The sequence below is a fragment of the Musca domestica genome, unplaced genomic scaffold (assembly GCF_030504385.1).
Source record: "Musca domestica strain aabys unplaced genomic scaffold, Musca_domestica.polishedcontigs.V.1.1 34, whole genome shotgun sequence".
NCBI lineage: Eukaryota > Metazoa > Arthropoda > Insecta > Diptera > Muscidae > Musca > Musca domestica.
Window position 1 is genome coordinate 9,472,609 of NW_026712313.1, and position 24,688 is coordinate 9,497,296.

At 34.4% G+C, this 24,688-nt stretch overlaps 1 protein-coding gene across 2 annotated transcripts in view; it reads left to right on the top strand.

Annotated features, from left to right (window-relative positions):
* LOC101897758 (fibronectin type-III domain-containing protein 3a) overlaps positions 1-24,688 on the top strand; it is a 660,976-nt gene that overhangs the window by 632,491 nt on the left and 3,797 nt on the right. For both annotated transcript variants that reach the window (XM_059125593.1, XM_059125594.1), the window contains 3 exons: positions 19,695-20,034; positions 20,103-23,086; positions 23,159-24,545. In XM_059125593.1, the coding sequence (XP_058981576.1) occupies positions 19,695-20,034; positions 20,103-23,086; positions 23,159-24,145 (4,311 nt within the window). In that variant the 3' untranslated portion in view covers positions 24,146-24,545. The remainder of the gene's footprint in view (positions 1-19,694; positions 20,035-20,102; positions 23,087-23,158; positions 24,546-24,688) is intronic.

The following is a 24,688-nucleotide window of genomic DNA, read 5'->3' on the forward strand; positions in this document are numbered from 1 at the left end:
ACACATTTCCGAAGCCACACACATATGTCCAGGCTATACATGAACAGCGACCCTAATACCAAATTTCAGATGTCAAGCACTGTATCTTCACCCAATACCAATTGTACCAAATATAGTACTATTTAGTACTGTTCGTGCACTTGTAGTACATATTTCTAAAACCACCTATTTATTACAAACGTACCATCGGAAAGGCTTCCATTACAAAATTTCACAATTCCAGCTTCATCCGTTCATAGTAAACCAAACTATCCCAAATTTAGTACCATTTAGTACAGTTCGCACACTTAGTACACATTTCCAAAACCACCTTCATATATCAAACTTACTTTCCAACCTTGCTTCTCATAGCAAATTTTAAGTTTTTAGCTCAATTCGTTCACATAATACCAAATAGTACCATTTAAGTAATTAAGTACCATTTTAGAACTTTTCGTAACCTTAAAGTTCGAATTTCCCAAAACCCTTTAGCAAGTCTATTCTGCCCTCCATGAGTGTATTTCATTCCTAATTTATCTCATTCCGTTCGTCCAATATAAAGTATTAAATTTTTAGTACATTTTAGTACTTTTCGTATCCTTTTCTTCCAAAAACCATGCCATGCATGCCATAAGGCTTGCCTGCGCACCAAGACTGGCTTTCGTGCGAAATTTAAATATTCTAGATTCAGCTGTTTCGTCTTTACGTTGATTCTCCGTCAGTTATTTCACTACTATTTTATACGTATAAAGATCATAAGGGATTACTTTGAAAGACATTTTTATAGAACCATGTTTGAAGAACTAGAAATGTCCTTGGAAATATACTTCTACAATCCACGTTTGAATCTTTCGAAAAAATTGTAAAACAAAAAAATTATAAAACCATTCTTGGCGCTGTTTTGTAAGGTCTGATGTGTTAAATCAAGTCCATCGAAAGCCTTTCGAAAAGCATATTTAAAAAAAATTATATTTGCAGATCTAAGTCCAAATATCCCCACAAATATCATCTTCAAGTGTTGACCATTCTTACTACCTTTCACTACCCAACCCATACCAATTGCACTGTGTTGATTTCTTTTCCCAAGTTATTTGTCTCCCGCAAATGTTTTCACATCAGAAAACTGTCGACAACAACAACACCAACAAACACAACACAAAAGCCAATTAAAAGTTATTTAAATTATTTATTCAAGAATTTCTTGTGGTCAGTCAGTGGGTCTGTCTGTCCGTTTCCCACTCCCTGTCTGTTCAATGTAAATACAAAACTTCTTGGGTGAGAATAATTTCATTTAGTTGGAGAAATATGGAACTTTAATAGTTGTTGTAATCATTTATTTATTTATTTGTTTACTTTTCATGGAAAGTTTTGTTTGATAGAAAAAAATGTGAGTAATGTTGTTATGAAATAAAATTAAATGTAACCTGTTTGAGTGAGGCCATGAGGGCATATGAGTAATGTGTGGGAGAATATTATTTTTATTAGAGAAATTTGGAAGACGTTTGAGGTCGCAGGAAATATTTAAAAATCTTCTATAGAAAGAAAAATTTACGATATCGGTTCACTCCATCAAGTACCTCCCCCACAAAGGGTCAAAATTTTGAATAATTACAACTCTTATAAAATGTAATGTAAGAGTCCGCTTGTCTTCAAATTTCACACATCGCAATATTTTTATTAGCTCATAGTATGGTGTGAAGATGGAGTATATCGGTCGACTCCTTTTGGTACCTCTCCCCCAAAGGGTCAAAATTTTGAAAATCCATGAAACTTATTAAACGCGAAACTAACATCCGATTCCATTCAGACTTTGTGCATCTCAATATTTTCATTAACACAAGATCTGCTATAAAGATGGTAGAGATCGGACCATTCCTTCTGGTAACTCTCCCACAAAGGGTTAAATTTTAAATAACCAAAACGATTATAAAATCCGAAATAAGCATGCGGTTTTTCATATGTCACACATCTCATTATTTCTACTAACACAAAATCTGCTGTAAAGATGGGATATATCGGTCTACACCTTCTGGTATCTCCCCCACAAAGGATCAAAATTTAAAATATCCATGAAGCTTATTAAACGCGAAATTAATATCCGATTCCATTCAGACATTAAAATAATGGAGTTCCAAATAATATTTTAAAAAGATCCAACAAACCTACAATTGTAAGGCTTTTAGAATATGTTTTAAATGTCCAATTTTTAAAAATATTTTTTCCAAGCAGCCAAAGTGGCCTGGATTTTTGAAAATATTTTTTCAAAACAGCAAAAAGAGGCGTGGATTTTTAAAAATATTTTTTCCAAGCAGCCAAAGTGGCGTGGATTTTTAAAAATATTTTTTCCAAGCAGCCAAAGTGGCGTGGATTTTTAAAAATATTTTTTCCAAGCAGCCAAAGTGGCGTGGATTTTTAAAAATATTTTTTCCAAGCAGCCAAAGTGGCGTGGATTTTTAAAAATATTTTTTCAAAGCAGCGTGGATTTTTATTATTTTTTAATATTTTTTCAAAACAGCAAAAAGAGGGGTGGATTTTTAAAAATATTTTTTCAAAGCAGCAAAATGAGGCGTAGATTTTTGAAAATATTTTTTTAAAACAGCAAAAAGAGGCGTGGATTTTTAAAAATATTTTTTCAAAGCAGCCAAAGAGGCGAGGATATTTCTTCAAAATAGTTAAAGAGGCGGGGATTTTTAAAAATATTTTTTCAAAGCAGCAAAATAAGGCGTGGACTTTTAAAAATATTTTTCAAGGCAGCAAAAGAGGCGTGGATTTTTAAAAATATTTTTTTCCGAAAAGCCAAAGTGGCCCGGATTTTTAAAAATACTTTTTCCGAAAAGCCAAAGTGGCGTGGATTTTTAAAAATATTTTTTCAAAGCAGCAAAATGAGGCGTGGATTTTTGAAAATATTTTTTCAAAACAGCAAAAAGAGGCGTGAATTTTTAAAAATATTTTTTCAAAGCAGCAAAATGAGGCGTGGATTTTTGAAAATATTTTTTCAAAACAGCAAAAAGAGGCGTGGATTTTTAAAAATATTTTTTCAAAGCAGCAAAATGAGGCGTGGATTTTTGAAAATATTTTTTCAAAGCAGCAAAATGAGGCGTGGATTTTTGAAAATATTTTTTCAAAACAGCGAAAAGATTTTTAAAAATATTTTTTCAAAGCAGCCAAAGAGGCGAGGATTTTTAAAAATATTTTTTCAAAGCAGCAAAATGAGGCGTGGATTTTTGAAAATATTTTTTCAAAACAGCGAAAAGATTTTTAAAAATATTTTTTCAAAGCAGCCAAAGAGGCGAGGATTTTTAAAAATATTTTTTCAAAATAGTTAAAGAGGCGGGGATTTTTAAAAATATTTTTCAAAGCAGCCAAAGTGGCGCGGATTTTTAAAAATACTTTTTCCGAAAATCCAAAGTGGCGGGGATTTTTAAAATTATTTTTTCAGAGCAGCCAAGAAGCGTGGATTTTTAAAAACAGCCAGCTTTTAGAATATGTTTTAAAAATATTTCTATCATCGATATTTTGAGAATGTTTTTTTCGTAATTCTAATATTTTTTAGAGATTTTTAAGGACTATACAAATTACGATTTATTTATCATTCTCTCTTCCCCTTCCCCTTATACCCCTCCGCTAATTGTTTATCTTTTCCAACTTTATAAAAATTATATATCTTAATTAACTTTTGTTTTGGTTTTTGTGTTCTTCTTTTCGGTTAAGATAAATGTCAGTCAGCGACAGTATTTCAATTAGAGCTCCGGCTGCTGTCCAGACAATTGTTAATCCAAAACAATAAACAGCTGTCGCTGCTACTCCGGCTGCCGCCGACGTCACATATCAACTATGGCAATAAATGTAATTTTTGGCAAAAACCCTGCCGAAAGACCATTAATTTTTGTTATTTTTATTATTATTTATGTCGGCAGGCGTCAGCGGAACTTTGACCTTTCGACTTGACCTACTAAGTACCGGCCATCAATTTCAAACATAATATTTATTATAATTATTATTTTTGTTGCTGTCGTTGTTGTGTTCTGCTAACTTAATCAGGCATTAGCTAAATTAAATAGCAAAAAATACAACAGCAACAACATCACCACCATCAGCAATTTGTTCTTCTCATAAATTTTGCTGATGAGGCAGATTGTTGTTGTTGTTGCTGCTGCTGCTTTTTGTGTGGATTTCAAAATCCGGCCATGCTTAACCTAAATTACCTTTATAAATAATAAATAAATAATTACACCTGATTTACCGCATATGTGTGGTTGATGGCTGAAATATTATGAGTTACACACAGATGCATACTCACACACAGCCACAGATATACAGACAGACCGACTGACAGACAAACGCGCACACATTCATATAAATGCTTTGCCCAATAAATTGAAAGGAAATATGGGCATTTATTTCATTACAGTTCTCTCACAGAGAGGGGGAGAGCTCTCCTCTCTCGCTGTTACCTCTAATTCCTTTACCCATCTCTTCATCCAGCTTCATTAAAATTGTGTTAGAACATCATCGCCCATCAGAATTCCGAAAACGAAAACCAACTCAACCAACATAAAATAATTAAATTAAAATATTACAACCAAGCATATGTAGTCAGTCGATCCTCCTGTCTCTTGTGATGCCTCAACATGATTGTACATATGCCTTATTTGTATGTAAACACACATACTCATGTATATGAATTTATGAATATTTATATGCTTGTATGTGTTAAAGATGACACGATACGCTTGATTGTTAACGCAAACACGCATTTTGCAATGCAATGGATACCGCAAATGTTGTTGTTTGTTGTAGCAATGCTAAATGTACCGTGCAGTACCGTACCTTACTGTACGGCAATCAGATCAATGTTCAATTCCATTTTGGATTACCCAATGAAGAGAAATATAGATAAATTAAAAGAATGGTGCATAGTTTTAGGCGAGCCACTCATATGGCAAAATTTGTGGATTTTATTTTTTCAAGGCAGCAGATGAGGCGTGGACTCTTAAAAATATTTTTTCAAGGCAGCAGCAGAGGCGTGGATTTTTTAAATAATGTTCCAAGGCAGCAAAATGAGGCGTGGATTTTTAAAAATATTTTTTCAAAGCAGCCAAGGTGTCGTGGATTTTTAAAAATATTTTTTCAAAGCAGCCAAGGTGTCGTGGATTTTTAAAAATATTTTTTCAAGGCATCAAAATGAGTCGTGGATTTTTAAATTTTTTTTTCAAGTCAGAAAAATAAGGCGTGGATTTTTAAAAATATTTTTTCAAGTCAGAAAAATGAGGCGTGGATTTTTAAAAATATTTTTTCAAGGCATCAAAATGAGGCGTGGATTTTTAAAAATATTTTTTCAAGGCAGCAAAAGAGGCGTGGATTTTTAAAAATATTTTTTAAAGCAGCAAAATGAGGCGTGGATTTTTAAAAATATTTTTTCAAAGCAGCCAAGGTGTCGTGGATTTTTAAAAATATTTTTTCAAAGCAGCCAAGGTGTCGTGGATTTTTAAAAATATTTTTTCAAGGCAGCTAAAGAAGCGTGGAGGCGTGGATTTTTAAAAATATTTTTTCAAAGCAGCCAAGGTGTCGTGGATTTTTAAAAATATTTTTTCAAGGCAGCTAAAGAAGCGTGGAGGCGTGGATTTTTAAAAATATTTTTTCAAAGCAGCCAAGGTGTCGTGGATTTTTAAAAATATTTTTCAAAGCAGCCAAGGTATCGTGGTTTAAAAATATTTTTTCAAAGCACCCAAGGTATCGTGAATTTTTAAAAATATTTTTTCCAAGCAGCCAAGGTTTCGTGGATTTTTAAAAATATTTTTTCAAGGCAGCTAAAGAAGCGTGGAGGCGTGGATTTTTAAAAATAATTTTTCAAAGTAGCCAAGGTGTCGTGGATTTTTAAAAATAATTTTTCAAAGTAGCCAAGGTGTCGTGGATTTTTAAAAATAATTTTTCAAAGTAGCCAAGGTGTCGTGGATTTTTAAAAATAATTTTTCAAAGTAGCCAAGGTGTGGTGGATTTTTAAAATTTTTTTTTTCAAAAATTAATATATTCAAACTTATATTAAATATGTTTGCTGGGTTATTTATTCCATTACATGTTTATTTTCCATTATGGGCCGGCAAATTTCGCCGCGAATTACAATCAGACCATGTTATAATAACAACTTTGTATTGAATTTCAAACACACACGCTCGCACACCCAACAATTTTCCAAAAACAACAAAATCTATGACAATTGTCGATAAACAACATTTTCCATACATCATTGTTCGGCCAATGTTCCCGGTTCCCAATTTCCCGCTTACACCGATTATGGTTATAACGGCAAATGAATAAAAACAAACACCCGACAACAAAGCAAAAAATCCAAGCGTTTTTATTTTATTGCAAAAAAAATGTAAAACAATTCAATAACGAATATTTATTGTTTTCAAAATTAGCCGGAATGGTCAAAGGGCTTTGGATTACACAGTGCGAGACGAAGTGGGAGGGAGAGAGGGGATGGCTGCCATTAATTCTGGGAAATCATGTCGATGATGAATGTTTTAAGCTAGCCGGAATAGCGGATCATATCGCGCGCAAAATAAACATGAACATCAACAACAATAACAACAAAAGCCTAACCCCCTTTGAATTCGTGCAATTTATGGGAAATTTGTTTTATATTTTTGTTTTTTTTTTTCCTCTTTTTTTTTTTGCTGTATGGAAAATCCACACAGTTAATGTAATTTGAATTCAACGAAACAGAATGTAAATTTACCAGGCCACACTGAATGCTCTCTGAAAAGCCAACAGCAACAACAACAATAACAAGTGGCAACAAATTGAAAATAATTATTAAACGATTTTCAATTTGCTCGCTACAATCGAGTGGTGTTTGAATGGGCATTTGCATAAGGGAAATTATATTTATGGCTATATTTTTGATAGCGCCCAGTGCGCACACATACAATCACACATTCACTCACACACACACAGAGCGACTACGAGATATACAAAATATGGAAATCTAATTGCTGGCTCAAAACGATAACAAATTTTCTTTGCAATTTATTTCAATTAAGTAATTTTACACAAGAGTTGATTTCGGCTGCCAAATTGTTGTTTGTCAGCCAGTGAGTGACGGAGTAAGTGGCAAAGTTTAGGCAAATTAGAGTTTAGCCGCTCACTTGTATAACCCAATTGATAGAGTTATGATGTTGTTGATATTGCCACAGAGAGGCGATTTATGACAGGATTTTTAAAACTGATGACAAGAGATATTCGAAAAAGAGAAGAAGTTTAGGAAGTCCTCTGAACAATTTTTTACATTGGAAATATTTTTAAAAATACACGTTTATAGGTTTGAAAGTCCTTAAAAATATTCCTAAATAATCCACGTTTATAGATTGGGAAGTCCTTGAAGAAAAATTAAAAATTATCCAGTTTACAGATCTAAAGAACCTGGAAGAAATATCCTTAAAATATCCACTTATATAGATGTTAAAATCATTGAAGATTTATTCCTAAGTTTTTAGATCTGAAAGTCCTTGAAGAAATATCCTTAAAAAATTCACGTATATAGATCGGAAAGCCATGAAGAAAAATTATCGAAGAATACAAGTTTATAGATCTAAAGATCCTAGAAGAGATATGCTTAAAACAACCACTTTTATATATCTAAAAATATATAGAAAAATATAGGAATATAAATATTCCTAACAAAGTTAACTTTTTTAGAACTAAAAGTCCTCGGAGAAATATTCATAAAAACTCCACGTTTTTTAGATCCGAAATCCCTTAAACAAATATTTTTGAAAAATCCACGTTTTTAACATCTGAAATTCATTGATAAAATATTCTTAAAAAATCCACGTTTATGGATCTGAAAGTCCTTGAAGAAATGATCCTGAAAAATCCACGTTTTCTAGATCTGAAACTCCTTGAATAAATATTCTTAAAAATCCACGTTTAAAGATCTCAAAGTCCTTGAAGATATTCTTTAAAACATCCACGTTTATGGATCTCAAAGTCCCTGAAGAAATATTCTTAAAAAATCCACGATTATGGATCTCAAAGTCCTTGAAGAAATATTCTTAAAAAAATCGACGTTTATGCACCTCAAAGTCCTTGAAGAAATATTCTTAAAAAATCCACGTTTATGGATCCTAAAGTCCTTGAAGAAATATTCTTAAAAAATCCACGTTTATAAATCTGAGAGCTCTTAAAGAAATACTCCTAAAAAAATCCACGTTTATAGATCTATAATCCTTAAAAAAATATTCCTAAAAATCCACTTGTTTAGATCGGAAAGTCCCTGAAGAAAAATTATCGAAGAATTAACGTTTATAGATCTGAAGATCCTGGAAGAAATTTCCTTAAAGCAACCACGTTTATTATTCTAAAAATTCTATTCTCAAAAAATCCACGTTTATAGATCTGAAAGTCTTTGAAGAAATATCCTTAAAAATGCACGTATATAGGTTCAAAAATTATTAAAGAAACATTCTTAAAAATCCACGTTTCTAGCGACCCTTTGAAAAAATGAAAATATATCTTTTTATTTTTTAAAAATTCATTTTTGATCCTTGAAAATTATTTTAAAAAAACTCCACTTCCTTTTGGTTCCTTCAAAAAATATTTAAAAAAAATCCATGTATCTATGGACCCATAAAAAAATATTTTTTAAAAAATCCACGTCTTGTTGTGTCCTTAGAAAACATATTTAAAAAAAATCCACGTCTTTTTGGGTCCTTAGAAAAAATATTTAAAAAAAAACAAGTGTTTTTGGATTCTTATAAAAATATTAAAAAAAAAATACACGTCTCTTTGGGCCTTTGTTTTTTTTTTAATACAATAACATTTCCTTAAAAAAAATATTAAAAAAATCCACGTCTTTTTGGGTTCTTCGCCAATTTGGTTGTTTTGAAAAAATATTTTTTAAAAATCCACGTCTTTTTGGGCTCTACGCCAATTTGGTTGTTTTGAAAAAATATTTTTTTAAAATCCACGTCTTTTTAGGTCGTTGGAAAAAATATTTTTTAACATCCACGTCTTTTTAGGTCGTTGGAAAAAATATTTTTAAAAATCCACGTCTCTTTAGGTCATTGGAAAAAAATATTTTTAAAAATCCACGTCTCTTTAGGTCGTTGGAAAAAAATATTTTTAAAAATCCACGTCTCTTTAGGTCGTTGGAAAAAAATATTTTTAAAAATCTACGTCTCTTTAGGTCGTTGGAAAAAAAATATTTTTAAAAATCCACGTCTCTTTAGGTCGTTGGAAAAAAATATTTTTAAAAATCTACGTCTCTTTAGGTCGTTGGAAAAAAAATATTTTTAAAAATCCACGTCTCTTTAGGTCGTTGGAAAAAATATTTAAAAAAAAAATCTACGTCTTTTTAGTCCTTAAAAAATATTTTAAAAAATCTACGATTTTTTAGTCCTTAAAAATATTTTAAAAAATCTACGTTTTTTTTAGTCCTTAAAATATTTTAAAAAAATCTACGTCTTTTTAGTCCTTAAAAAATATTTAAAAAAATCCACGTCCTTTTTAGTCCTAAAAAATATATTTTTAAAAAATCCACGTCTCCTTGGGCCCTTAAATTATATTTTTTTAAAAGACTACGTCCTTTGGGTCGTTGGAGAAAAATGTTTTAAAAAACACGTCTTTTTGGGTCGTTGGAAAAAATATTTTTAAAAAATCCATGCCTATTTGGGACGTTGAAAAAAATATTTAAAAAAATCCACAGTTTTTAGAGTCATTGCAAAACATTTTTATGAAACCCAGGTATTTTTGATTCCTTAATTAAAAAAAATCACGTCTTTTTGATTCCTTATTTTTTTAACTCACGTCTTTTTGGTTCCTTAAAAATATTAAAAAACACTTCTTTTTGAGTCCACACATCTGTTGCTGCTTTTTTAAAAATCCACGCCTATTTGGCTGATTTGAAACAATATTTTAAAAAATTCACGTCTCTTTAACTGCTTTGAAACAATATTTTTAAAAATCCACTTCTCATTAACTGCTTTGAAAATATATTTTTTAAAAATCCACGTCTCTTTAACTGCTTTGAAAATATATTTTTAAAAATCCACGTCTCTTTAACTGCTTTGAAAAAATATTATAAAAAATCCACGCCTCCTTGGCAGCCTTGAAAAAATATTTTTAAAAATACACGTCTCTTGAACTGCTTTGAAAAAATATTTTCAAAAATCCACGTCTATTTAACTGCTTTGAAAAAATATTTTTAAAAATTCACGCCTTCTTGGCAGCCTTGAAAAAATATTTTTGAAAATCCACGCCTCTTCAACTGCTTTGAAAAAATATTTTCAAAAATCCACGTCTACTTAACTGCTTTGAAAAAATATTTGTAAAAATCCACGCATTCTTGGCAGCCTTGAAAAATATTTTCAAAAATCCACGTCTACTTAACTGCTTTGAAAAAATATTTGTAAAAATCCACGCATTCTTGGCAGCCTTGAAAAATATTTTTAAAAATCCACGTCTATTTAACTGCCTTTGAAAAATATTTTCAAGAATCCACGTCTATTTAACTGCTTTGAAAAAATATTTAAAAAAATGCACGCCTCTCTTGCTGCCTTAAAAAATATTTTTAGAAATCCACGCCTCTGTTGCTGAAAGAAGATTTTTTAAACATCCATGTTTAAAGACGTCTAGCTCCGTTTTAAAGCTCAGCCATTAAAATCTCTCAATCATCAATCCGTAACTAGGCCTTCATTGCCAATTATTCGGCCGTCATAATTAAATTTCCATCCAATGTTGTATTTGATATGACACGCTACAGCGGTGGGTCTTTGGTTGAATATCGTTTTAATTATGGCAACCACAAAATTCGTGCCTAAGTTCCGGCGAGCAAGGGTGTGGTAGGTGTGTGAGTCTGTGTCTTCGATGTGAGTGCATATTTATGAATTTGTGGTTATAATCCCAACTCTCCCCTTTACATACCAATCATAGGGTGTGTCTATTTCTAGAGAATTTCATGATAATTTTGAGAATTTTTAAAAATTTCTAGAAACCCTTTAGAACCCCTTTAATGGGTCGTCTAACATGGCTACCCCTTTAACAAGTCTTCTAAATAATTATCACAACTATTTTCGTCGCCAGACAAACCTATTGTTGTGTACAAACATTTTGACCAACAACTACACAAATTCTGTTTATCCATTGTGGATAAATTAACACACACATCCAACCGCACACACACAAACATCACAATTTTTTTCAATTATTAGAATTTATATTCATATGTTTGTTGTTGTTGTTATTCTATTTATTTGCCATGATTTTTGTGGATTTCTTGGCCTACTGATATCTATTGTTTTTATTGTTGCCATTGTTATTTGTTTGTTTGTTTGTTTACTAAATCTGTTATTATAATTTAAATGAATTAATTACATTTATGATAAGCCTTGGCCAATGTTCATTTTAATTAAAGTTCACGGCGAACTGAAATTTAAAATAAAAAAATAATTAAAAAAAATCATTTTTTTTTTTAAATCGTGCAAACTTAATTATTATAACAATGAATTTAATAATAAGTGATATTATTAAAATTAATTACATTTATTTTTGTGGCTAATTAATGGAAGTTGTGAAAAGCCAAAAAAGTGAATAAAAAAGAAGGCAACAGGACAAAAGGATAAACAAGGAAAAACTGATTTTTCAAGGACTAACAGAAAAGTATAAACGGAATTTTTAAAGAATATTTCTCAAAGACCAACAAACCAGAGTGGTGTTTTTGAAACGCAGATTTTTTAAAAATATTTTTCTAGCACTATCCGATCAAATAATTTGAATTTTTAATTATATCTTCAAGACTTATCAGAGAAAAAATTGTGGATTGTTGGAAATATTTGCAAAACTATGTCTGAAAGGATTATGAGAGCTTCAATCGTGAAGCCTTCCAAAGTATGTTTTAAATGACTGATAACTAAATGATAAGTGGTCCTTTTTCAAACATTTTTTTTTCAAAAACTGTTTTAGCCTTAAACTTAAATTTAATCGAGGCTATTTTCAAGGCAGCCAAGAAGGCGTGGATTTTTAAAAATATTTTTTCAAAGCAGCAAAGTGAGGCGTGGATTTTCAAAAAATATTTTTTCAAAGCAGAAAAATGAGGCGTGGATTTTCAAAAATTATTTTTTCAAAGCAGCAAAATGAGACGTGGATTTTCAAAAAATATTTTTTCAAAGCAGCAAAATGAGACGTGGATTTTCAAAAAATATTTTTTCAAAGCAGCAAAATGAGGCGTGGATTTTTAAAAATATTTTTTCAAAGCAGCAAAATGAGACGTGGATTTTTAAAAATATTTTTTCAAAGCAGCAAAATGAGACGTGGATTTTTAAAAATATTTTTCCAAAGCAGCAAAATGAGGCGTGGTTTTTTGAAAATATTTTTTCAAAGCAGCAAAATGAGGCGTGGTTTTTTAAAAATATTTTTTTAAAGCAGCAAAATGAGGCTTGGATTTTTAAGAATATTTTTCAAAGCACCAAATTGAGGCGTGGATTTTTAAAAATATTTTTTTAAAGCAGCAAAATGAGGCGTGGATTTTTAAAAATATTTTTTCAAAGCAGCAAAATGAGGCGTGGATTTTTAAAAAATATTTTCTCAAAGCACCAAATTGAGGCGTGGATTTTTAAAAATATTTTCTCAAAGCACCAAATTGAGGCGTGGATTTTTAAAAATATTTTTTCAAAGCAGCAAAATGAGGCGTGGATTTTTAAAAATATTTTCTCAAAGCACCAAATTGAGGCGTGGATTTTTAAAAATATTTTCTCAAAGCACCAAATTGAGGCGTGGATTTTTAAAAATATTTTTTCAAAGCAGCAAAATGAGGCGTGGATTCTTAAAAATATTTTCTCAAAGCACCAAATTGAGGCGTGGATTTTTAAAAATATTTTTTCAAAGCAGCAAAATGAGGTGTGAATTTTTAAAAATATTTTTTTAAAGCAGCAAAATGAGGCGTGAATTTTTAAAAATATTTTTTCAAAGCAGCAAAATGAGGCGTGAATTTTTAAAAATATTTTTTCAAAGCAGCAAAATGAGGCATGGATTTTTAAAAATATTTTTTCAAAGCAGCAAAATGAGGCGTGGATTTTTAAAAATATTTTTTCAAAGCAGCAAAATGAGGCATGGATTTTTAAAAATATTTTTTCAAAGCAGATGGATTTTTAAAAATATTTTTTCAAAGCAGCAAGATGAGGCGTGAATTTTTAAAAATATTTTTTCAAAACAGCAAAATGAGGCGTGGATTTTTAAAAATATTTTTTCAAAGCAGCAAAATGAGGCGTGGATTTTTAAAAATATTTTTTCAAAGCAGCAAAATGAGGCGTGGATTTTTAAAAATATTTTTTCAAAGCAGCAAAATGAGGCATGGATTTTTAAAAATATTTTTTCAAAGCAGATGGATTTTTAAAAATATTTTTTTAAGCAGCAAAATGAGGCGTGGATTTTTAAAAATATTTTTTCAAAACAGCAAAATGAGGCGTGGATTTTTAAAAATATTTTTTCAAAGCAGCAAAATGAGGCGTGGATTTTTAAAAATATTTTTTTTCAAATCAGCAAAATAAGGCGTGGATTTAAAAAAATATTTTTTCAAAGCAGCCAAGATTTTTAAAAATATTTTTTCAAAGCAGCAAAATAAGGCGTGGATTTAAAAAAAATATTTTTTCAAAGCAGCAAAATGAGGCGTGGATTTTTAAAAATATTTTTTCAAAGCAGCCAAGATTTTAAAAAATATTTTTTTAAAGCAGCAAAATAAGGCGTGGATTTAAAAAAATATTTTTTCAAAGCAGCAAAATGAGGAATATGAGGAAGAATATTTTTTAATAATTTTGTTAAACATTTAAACTTATAAATGAATATTTCTGAAGACAGAAGAAATCTGCATTTTTTTAAGAATAATTTTTCAATGATCGAAAAAATTTGGTTTTTACGGTTTTTGGAGAACGAGAAAATAAGTGGATTTTAACAATTTTCTTAAATGAACGATAGAAGTGAATTTTTTCTTTATATTTTTGGAGAACCAAAAGTGACGTGAATTTAAAAAGCTTCAAAATTGAAACGAAAGGTCCTTTAAATAAATATTAATTTTGTTAATTTTTTTTAAAGGACTAAGAGACATATGGTCTTTTAACAATATTTCAATGGCTTAATACGTGCTATTTATACCCTCAGCCATGTGGCCTCATAGGGTATACATATCTTTTGATTGGCCAAAATGAAGGACCTTTGGTCCAAACTTCGTGCATCGTAACTTAGCCAGACGTCAAGGAAGTGGACGAAAGAAAACAGCAGCATCAGCAGAAATGGTTCGAAAGGTAAAAAAGCGACTTAATCGAAACCCTCGTCGCAGTGGCCGAAAAGTGGCTTGTGAGCTGAAAGTGGTAAACTGCCGAATTTGGTTTTCTCCGATGAGAAAACATTCGTTGTCCAGCAGTTTGTAAACAAACAAAATGATCGTGTTTACTTGCCAAAGAATGTGCACCTTCGGTTGACCACCAGAACTCAAGCGCCGGCCATGGTAATGGTGTGGGCCGCTATAACAGCCAACGGTCGCTCTCCGCTCGTATCAGTGGCATCAGAATAAATGCCGAATATTATCGCGAAAATATTCTGGAGGGTGTATTAAAGCCTTGGGCACGTAAAAATTTTGGCCGCAGACCTTGGACATTCCAACATGACTCGGCACCATCGCACTCAGCACGCGCCATCCAAGAATGGTTACAAAATAAGGTTCCTCGCTTCATTTCCAGCGCATAATGGCCACCAAAATCTCCGGATACCAATCCATTATACTATTGTGTCGGGAGTATTTTGGAAAGCAAGGTTGGCACTAAAAAATACCAGGGTTTCGATCACCTCAAGCAATCGCTTCGCCGGGAATTGGACAAAATACCGCAAAGCAATATTCGGACAGCGTGTGACGGTTTCATTGCCCGTTTGAAGGTCATTATTCGTGCCAAAGGTAACCAATTCGAACAAATCTAAACTTATTCTAAAATTTGATGCTATTTCCGACATTTTTTGCCTTCAGTCAATAAAATTTAAAAAGAAAATGTAAAAATTATGGCGCTTTACTTGGTTGCGGTTTTTTTATCTCAACCTTAATATTCTTCATTTTAAGTCTAATTTCATGATCTACTGGATTTTCCCAGTAATTGTGATTGGTGCTTGAATTTTCTCATAAAATAGAGTGAAAAAAGTTCACTCCGATTATTGATTGTTTTCAATACTTTTTAAAATAATATCATGTTAATGTCATGTCAAATGTCGTTCTTTCAATCAACTCAAACTGACCACTCCTAATACTCCCATCGATTGCAAATTATTTTCCCATGGCAAAAAAAGCGACAACTCTATTGCATTTTTTTCCACGATTGGTGAAGAAAAAAATTAATAGCATTCAACTAACATAATTAACTGTAAACTAAAAAGTCAACCACCCAGCCATAAATTGCAATGATGCCACTAAATTGTATTTGGTGGTTCTACGAATTGTTTTTTCCTTGCCCCCACTCAACATTAATATTCCACTCAATTTTTGTTTTCAATTCAAAACCACAGACGCACACACACAAAAAACCAGAATACTTAATTTCTGTCAGTTACTGAAAACAAAACTACTTTCAAGTTTCCATAAAAAAAAAAAAAAACGAAAAAACACCAAACCTCTTGAACCCTCTGGGGACTAGTGAGACTTGACGGTCCACCATAATGGCAACATTTATTTAGCCATCAAGTGTGTTATTTATGTGAAGTGCAACAATGTTGCAAATGTTGTTAGCATTTTCATCCATCCATCCATCCAGCCATCTATTGCATTTTGAGTGGTGGTTATTCAAATAAAACAAAAACAAAAAATAAATTGCAATTTTTTTCCCATTGAAATCTTAACATTTATAAATGAATTTTAGTTTTTTTGTTGTTGGTTTTTAATTTTTTGTTTAAAATAATCAACGTCACTGTGACTAAGACAAACCGGAATATTTAAATTAGTGAATGTCGTAGGCGCTCTGAGAGTTATAATAAGCGATTTATTATTTATAATAACAGTGTCATGAGAATTACAAAACAAATTCCATTAAATTTTTGGGCAGAATTCTAATATTTAACAATTTTGCGTAATTTTGCCATAAAATGTACATAAGGCTTTCAAAACATTGTCTTTAAATCTTTGGGATGTCATTGATTACGGCCAGTTGTGTAGTCGCCTAAAAGTATGCTCAAGAATTTGTATTTCATAGAAAACATAGTTTTTAGCATTTCTTTTATCACTTCAAAATTGTAAATTTTCGTGTTAAAAACAAAGACTCAATAAATTTGAATTGAATTGGAGGAACTTCAAAGCAATTTTTGCGTTTAACTAACGAAGTGGTGGTAAATTTTACCCTCTCTTCATTTTTATTATTATATCCTCAACCGTTCTAGGGAGGATACATTAGCTTTGCCATAACTCCTCGAAATATTCATAATAGACTATACAAAGTATATATATATTCCGGATCAGCGTAAAATTCTAAGACGATCTAGCGATGTCCGTCTATATGTTTTAATCACGCTATCTTTCGGACGAACTGAGATAGAAGGCTAAAATTTTGCATACATGCATAGTTTACCAGTAGGCAGGTTAAGTTCGTAAATGGCCCATGTAGGACCACGTTTTCTCATAGCCCCCATATAACGGTACCTCCGGATATTCGGTACTTTGATGATTTCGGCGGCGTTATTTACCGAAATTATTTCAAATTTCATATTTAAAGATCGTAATGTGACAGAAAATTGTCTGTGCAGGTCCAGGTCTTCGCACAGCTCTCATATAATGGTATCTCCCGATATTCGGTATTTTGATCATTTTAGCGACATTATTTACCGGAACTATTTCAAATTTGGTATTTAGAGTTCGTAATGGATACTACTGCCTACGACAGAAAATTGTCTGTGCAGGTTCACGTCTTCGTAGAGCTCCCATATAACGATACCTGCCGATATTCGGTATTTTGATGATTTTAGCGAATTTATTCGCCGGAATTGTTTCAATTTTCGTATTGAAAGATCTTAATGGGTACTACAACTTATGGCAAAAAATTTCGTCTTCGTATAGCCCCCCATATGACGATACCTCCCGATACTGGTATTTTCAGGATTTTTGCGACATTATTCACCGTAATTGTAACAAATTTCGTATTTAAAGCTTGTAATGGGTACTACAGCCTATGAAAAAAAATCTCGTATGCGGGTCCATGTCTTCGCATAGTCCCCATATAACGGTTTTCATTTAAGTGGTAGTTTTCGGATTTTTTTAAAATTTTTCAAGATCTTTCCAAACGGTGAAGGGTATAAAATTCGGCCCGGCCGAACCTAGCTGCTTTTTTACTTGTTTTATTTAGATAGGCCCATAGTTACTCTCTGAGTCGATTTATGTATGTTAATCTGCCTGTCCGTCCATCTGTCCATGTATTTGGTGAACATTTATTATCCGATTGAGGTGAAATTTTGCAAACAATATTTGTTTAGCCCAAGGACAAATCCTATTGAAATTGATGAGAATCGGGTCAAATTTAGATATAGCCCCCATGTATATCTTCAACCGATTTTGGGTTAATTGTGCACCAACTGACCAATATTAGTCCAAATGACCTGAATTTTGGCACATCAGACCGTATAGAAGCAAGTACATAAAATTTGGTGAAAATCGGATCAGATATAGCTATTGCTCCCATATATATGTTTTATTTGGGATTTAAGTCCTTCACATGCGTAATATGCACTTCGCAACAATAATATTTAAAAAAAAATTAAAATTTTTTCGAGATCGGTACAGATTTGGATATATCTCCCATATATAACTTTATCCGATATATGATTTTTTGGGCATCAGAATTCCCAATACCCCGCTTTTTAGAACTCCTCCAATCCCAAACAAAATACATTTTTATAAGAAAACTTAAATTTATTTAAATTTCTAAGCATCACCTTTCCCAGATGTTGCACTCCATTCGTTCATTCAACTCATAAAATAGATGACATTTTAATATTTTAAACATTTCCAACACCCTCGCGGTGAGTGAGTGTGTGTGTGTCAGTGTTTGAATAAATTATAATCTTAATTATCACATTGCATGCGTTTTATTAATTAAATATTCTGATGAAATGCAAACTCTAATGCATAGACGACATTCATTAGCTTTTATATTTTTTTTTTTCTGTGTGGCGGAATGATTTTGTTACCGTTATTTAATAAATGGCCAGATAACATCTTTGGTTTTACAGTTAAACGCAATTGCATGTGACATTCTATTCCATGATGTATGACATGCTATTTCGAATAATTAAAAAAAAATAAATTTATAAAAAATTATTAATAATAAAAATTGTTATTATTGAATAAAAGGCAAGCTTATTTCAAGTACGGGAAGTGAAAAGCGTTATAAAATATTAAAACTAGATTGTGAAATTTTCTTTATTAACGGCATGCATACCTTTTCCTTTATTATGAACTAAATTCTGATAATTTATTTTAAAAATGGCGTTTTTTTTTTCTTAAAACAACAGTAAAAACATCTTCCGTTGGCTTCATTTTTCCTTAATTAACATTTATTCTCTTAAAGAAGAAACTGACGATTTTTGTCACACATTTTAGTTGGCAACACTGATGTGCAAAATGTCATGAGAAGTATAATATCCAGTAAGCAACAGGCTCGTCGTTTTTTAACAGCTATTTACTCATTATTATGGGCAAGCATACCTTCTTTATTACGGACTTTAATTCCGATCATTTTTATCGAAAAATGTGATTTTTCTTCAAATACCAAATCAACACCTTTTATTGGCGCCTTTTTTAAATGGTTTGCATTTAAAATCTCAATAAAATGAGAAACTGAGGTTCTTTTCAAGTATTCAATTTGGCAACACTGTCATATAAAGTGTCATGAAAATAATAATGTCCTTTACGCAGTCTTTTTGTAGTGGACATTTAGCTGATATTGCTTTCATAATTAACGGTAGACCTTCATTTCTTATGAAATTTATCTCAAAATAATCTTTTTTTTTTTTTTTTGTATACCAAAGTAATTTCTCTTATTGACGCCATTATTACTTACTTCGCCTTCACACTGTCCAAGAACAACAAAACTGACCATTTTTTCACACATTCCACTAGGCATCACTGTTTTTTGTTATTCCATTTTCTCTGTCATATTTACAAACCGTGATCCGTTGCACTCTCACACTGCCTCTCTCACTCCGTCGTGCTCTCTCAAAACAACTATCCGATTGATTGAACAACTGGAAAATACCAAAATACCAAGAACAAAAATACAATATAGAAAAAAACAAAAAGAAAAACAAACTGCTGATATTGATAAGAATGCCGGACGAGATAAACATTTTTGCTGCCACATATAAGAACAAAAAAACAATACAGAATCAGTAAATAAATGACTACGTGAGAGTTCGAGGCAAAGAAGTTCTTAGGCAGTTGGTTTCAGTTCAATTTCATTATTCTACGTAAATTGATATAGATAGACACGTCAGCTGTCAACCCAGCATGGAACAGAGAAATGATGCTATACATCGGCCAACACCACCATGTCCTGTGCATCATATTCACATACCTCCGGGGACACCGGGACCAATTTTAATAAGAGTAATTCTCTTTTAATGGCGATATTCTATTAATTAACAAAACAACCCATTACCAATTAAAATATTAACTTGTTTTCGTTTTCTTCTTCCAGATTGCTAATGGCACAACCCATTATTATGCCCCCATGCCAAATGGCTTTCAACCTGGCAGCGGAGCGGCGGCGCCTTATCCTGTTAATCCGCATGGTCATATGACGGCGCCACCGCCACCACATCAACCTGCTACACCCCAACCTCCTCCGCCGCATCAACAACAAATGACCAATATAACAAATAATACAGCGCCACAACAACAGCACTCACCAGTTTCACATTCCGCCAATCACTCGCCATCACCACCTAATAATAACAATAATTATCACAAAGATGAAAGGACACAAAGACAACATTCGAAATTGCTAAAGAAATTGGACAAACAACGAGGGGAGTACAGTAAGTAACCTCATTAGGACAAAATCTATTTGTCGTCCCATTCATTGAATAAATTTCCATTATTACAGATTCAGCTGTTTCTTCGCCCAATCATTCGCCATCACCCAGACGCCAGGAGCCACAAATAAATGGTCACAACAATGGACGGTCACAACATGCCAACAACAATCATCAGCAGCAGCAGCAACCACATCAACGTAAATCCCATCAACAGCGTAATGGCAATTTTCCTTATAACAGTAATAACAACAACAGCAACCAAGGTGCCTCCTCTTCCAATGCCTCGTCCGAAGAAGGCGAAGACCTAACAGCAAATGGCTTGTCCCCCGACCATGAAGAGGAAGACTGTCAAGCCTCAATTGTGAAACAATTATCGGACATTCAAAAACCCGAAGTAAACGAAATTACACCCCGATCCGCCAAAATCATGTGGGATATACCACAAAGCATCAATGAATCGGCCTCCCATCTCATCAATTTGGAAGAGTTACGCTATAGAGTCCTCCTAAGTGAAGGTACAAAAGAATTTAAAAGTTTCTACGAAGGTTCCTCATTCGATTGTGTCATACACGATCTGAAGCCGGGTCAGGAATACAGGGTGCAGGTGCAGGTACACTATGAACATTTACAGGGTGATCCCTCAGAACCCCTGAAATTTTCCACACCAGCCTGTGAACCGGAAAGACCCATGGCACCGAGAGTGGTAACGGTTAACAAGAACTCCTTGCATCTGCGTTGGAATAACACCCTGTGCAATGGTTCACCAATTCAGCATTATCTGCTGGAATATGATGAGGGTCGAACCGGACCCCTGACTGCTGAAAAATCCATTAATTTTGTAGAGGCTGTGAAAACCAAGGGTCGGCAATACATTGTAACCAAGTTGCAACCCTCCACACTGTACCACTTCCGCCTGGCGGCCGTTAACGAAATTGGACCCTCTCAATATTCACCCATATGTTCATATAGTACCCAAGGTAATCCTCCAGCAGCCCCCAAACCACCCACCCTACAATCGTTCAGCTCTTCCTCGCTGCGTTTACTTTGGGAGAAACGCCAAACGGATGGTGCCACATGCATTTACATTCTACAAATGTTGGATCGTGAATCGGGCCATGGTTATTTGAATGTCTACAATGGACCCGATTGTTCGTATGAATGTTGTAAACTAAGAAGGGCCACCCTGTATAACTTTCGTCTGAAGGCCGAAAATGAATCGGGGGCCTCAGCATGGTCTCCAGAAGTTTCCTACAAAACGGCACCCGAAAGACCCGGACGACCGGGTAAACCATATGCCAAGGGTAAAATTCATGGCACTCATTTTCGTGTACGCTGGGAACCACCCTCCGACAATGGGGGCGCAGAAGTCCTGCGTTATTATCTCGAAATTAACCCGGGTGGCCAGAAATTCGAGAGAATTTACTCTGGTGCTGAGTGTGAGACAAACTGTGATCGCTTGCAGCCCGGCACCACCTATCAACTGAGAGCTTCCTGCGAGGGTCCCGGTGGATTTAGTCCCTATTCGGAGATTAGTCACATAACCTCTGAAGCTGTAGTACCTGCTGCTCCGCCTGCACCCTATTACGATACTGCGCCAGGACCTTTTGCTGCCGTCATACGACTGGAGAAGCCTGATTACAATGGCGGAGCCCCCATACTAGAGTACGAAGTACAAATTCGCCGGCCAGGTGACCAAGAGCCACCCACCTTGGCTTATAGGGGCAAGGATGACTATTGTGTGGTGAATGCCCTGCAACCGGGTTGCCAATATGAAGTGCAAGTGAGGGCGGTGAATCGCATAGGGGCCGGAGCCTGGTCACCTTGGTTTGAGTTCTCCTCGTCGGCAGCCCCACCCAATAATCCTGAAAATCTTAAGGTCATTATAAAGTCAGCCACTCAACTGCATGTCACCTGGCAGGAACCGGCTAATAAAGGCGGAGCTGCCATATCGGAATATCGATTAGAGAGTGCCACGGGTAATGCCAGTTCTACAAAGGAAGAAGCCATCCCCGAACCCCCGCCAGCATCAGCATTCCATATCTGTTACCAGGGTCTGCAATGCAGTACAGATTTGAGGAATTTGCTGCCCTTTACAAGATACTACTTCCGTGTAAATGCCTGCAATGTGGCTGGCATGAGCAAATGGTCACCGATTATCAATTGCCAAACACCGGCAGCAGCCCCTTCACCGCCACAAATCAAAGACTTTGAATTCACCTCAAATGAAGCCACTTTACGTTGGTCCGCCCCCGAAAGCAATGGTTCACCGATCATTAACTATACCATTGAATACAACAGTGCCCCCTCAAATGTAACCACCATAACTACACCGGACGAGAAAACCGAATACACGGTTAGTAATTTGCAGCCGGAAACCTCATACAAATTCAAAGTACAGGCCATTAATGCCATTGGTTCGGGTCCCTTCTCGGCCTATGCCAAATTAACTACGCTCCCCTCACCACCTGCCCCACCGAAACTGGAATGTTCTGGTGTGGGTCATAATTTCATTAAACTCAAATGGGGAGATGGCAAAAATCTGGATTTCACCAAATTCTATGTGGAAATGTATGTCCAAAGGGCCAAGGAATTCCAGGTTGTCTACACGGGCACAAACTGTATGTGTAAGGTGAATAAGCTGCAAGAACGGACATGTTATACCTTTCGCATCTGTGCGGGCAATGATCGTGCCGGAGTTGGTGAATACTCGGATGAATATGTTTTCACCACAACACCCTGTTTCCCGAGTAGCATTAAGGCTCCTCGAATTGCTCAAAATCTCAATGCTGCAACGCTGGGAGGAAATACAACAGGTGCTGTGGCCACAGTGAATACCAACACAACAAGCACAACGGCGGCGACCACCGCCTCTAATGCCAATGTCATACCCTCAGGTCTGATACCCGAAACACCAAGTTATCCAACCGGTTTGGGTAATCTAATGTTGGGTGTACCCCTCACCCTGGAGTGGCAACACTCGAAGAACTCCTTCAGCGATCGTGTGGAATATATGCTGCAATATGCCATTGGTAAAGATGGTAATTTTAAAATGGTAAGCATGGTCTTTTGTTTTTCTTTATTATGTGGTATCTAATATCCTCCTGCTCCTTTTGTCCATTCACAGATCTACCGTGGTAGTGAGACCAAATTTACAATTGAAAACCTTGAACCGGCTGGCCTTTATCAATTCCGTGTCTGTCCCATACGTGTCACAAGTACTGGCGAAGATTTATTCGGTGCATTTACATCACCATTCCGTTATGTTGTGCCTCTGATTCCACCGCTGGAGGAGATAGATGATAATCTGTTGACCAATGCAGCGGCAACAATGATTGCTAGTCTAAATGCGGCCGGTGCAAATACAGAGGGTGGAGCCACATGTCATGGCCATTCGCATAATCATCATTCCCATTTGCACCATCATCATGCCGTGCATTCGCATCACAATAGCCGGCATCACAGTGATAATAGTTTAGCAACAGCATCCTCAACGGGTCTTCATCATCGTTCCGTTTCGGCCAACAGCAGCAGCAGCAGTGGCAATAAACATCATAGTTCCGCAAATAATGGAAGTGGTAACTCTGCCACAACAGGCAATAATACCTTACTTATAAACACCAATGCCATGGGTTTCATACCGCTTGGTAATGTCTCCAACGACTTGACAGCTGGCAATTTTGGTGGTTGTGATGATCCCAATCATAATCATCATCACCACCATCATCATCATCCACATGCCTTCCATGACAACAACAATGGCATTGCCAGTACACACCACCATCATAACGGTGCTGGTGCATCCGGTTCCCAGGCATCGAGTAATACGGCCACTCTATTGGCCGCCAGTGCCGCCAATCAATTGTTTGCCAATAATCCCATTCTCTTGCAAGCAGCCACAGCAGCCATAAGTCATCATCAGCACATATTGGATAATCAGCGACACCAGCAACAACATCATGGCAGTGTCATTCGGCGTTTCATCCATCGTCTCAGTTCGGTGTATACGAATCGTAAACGTTTCACCGATCAGGAGAAGGCCGTTATTTTTATGTTATCCTTTTTATTCTTTACATTCGTATTTGCCACTTTTGTCAAGATGTTTATGCGTTAGGCGAGGCGAAGCTGCTGCTGCTGTTTATTCAACACCTGGGTTATATGTTGTCTGATATTTCACCATCATCGCCATGAACGTACTCTCACATCAGGTGGCTGCAAGGTGAAATATCATATGGACACCAAAAAATTCCGGGAGAAGATATAATCTAGGAGGCAACACCCCATGGAATGCCGCTCTAAGATTTCTTTTCACCGATGACAAATAAATTATCAACATGTTGGGATTATATACTTAAGCAGTTTTGCTCTCTATCGCTCGCTCAGCTATGGTTTCAAAAGCATTCCGTTTTGTGTGTGTGAGTGTGCTGAAAGCGGTCTTTAAGCAGAGATTTATCTCGAATTACCTTTAATCTTTGAAATAAGAAAAAGACGCGGGATCAGAGAAATTTTAAAATGTAAGTATTTCATCTATATATTTATCTATATAAACGAGTAAAATAGTATCAGTCGGTTTTGGCGACAGATGCATACTCCAAGCCTCTAGTTATGATTATTCAAATTGTTCCGAAGCAGTTGGTCATTTCGTATCTGACCTAAG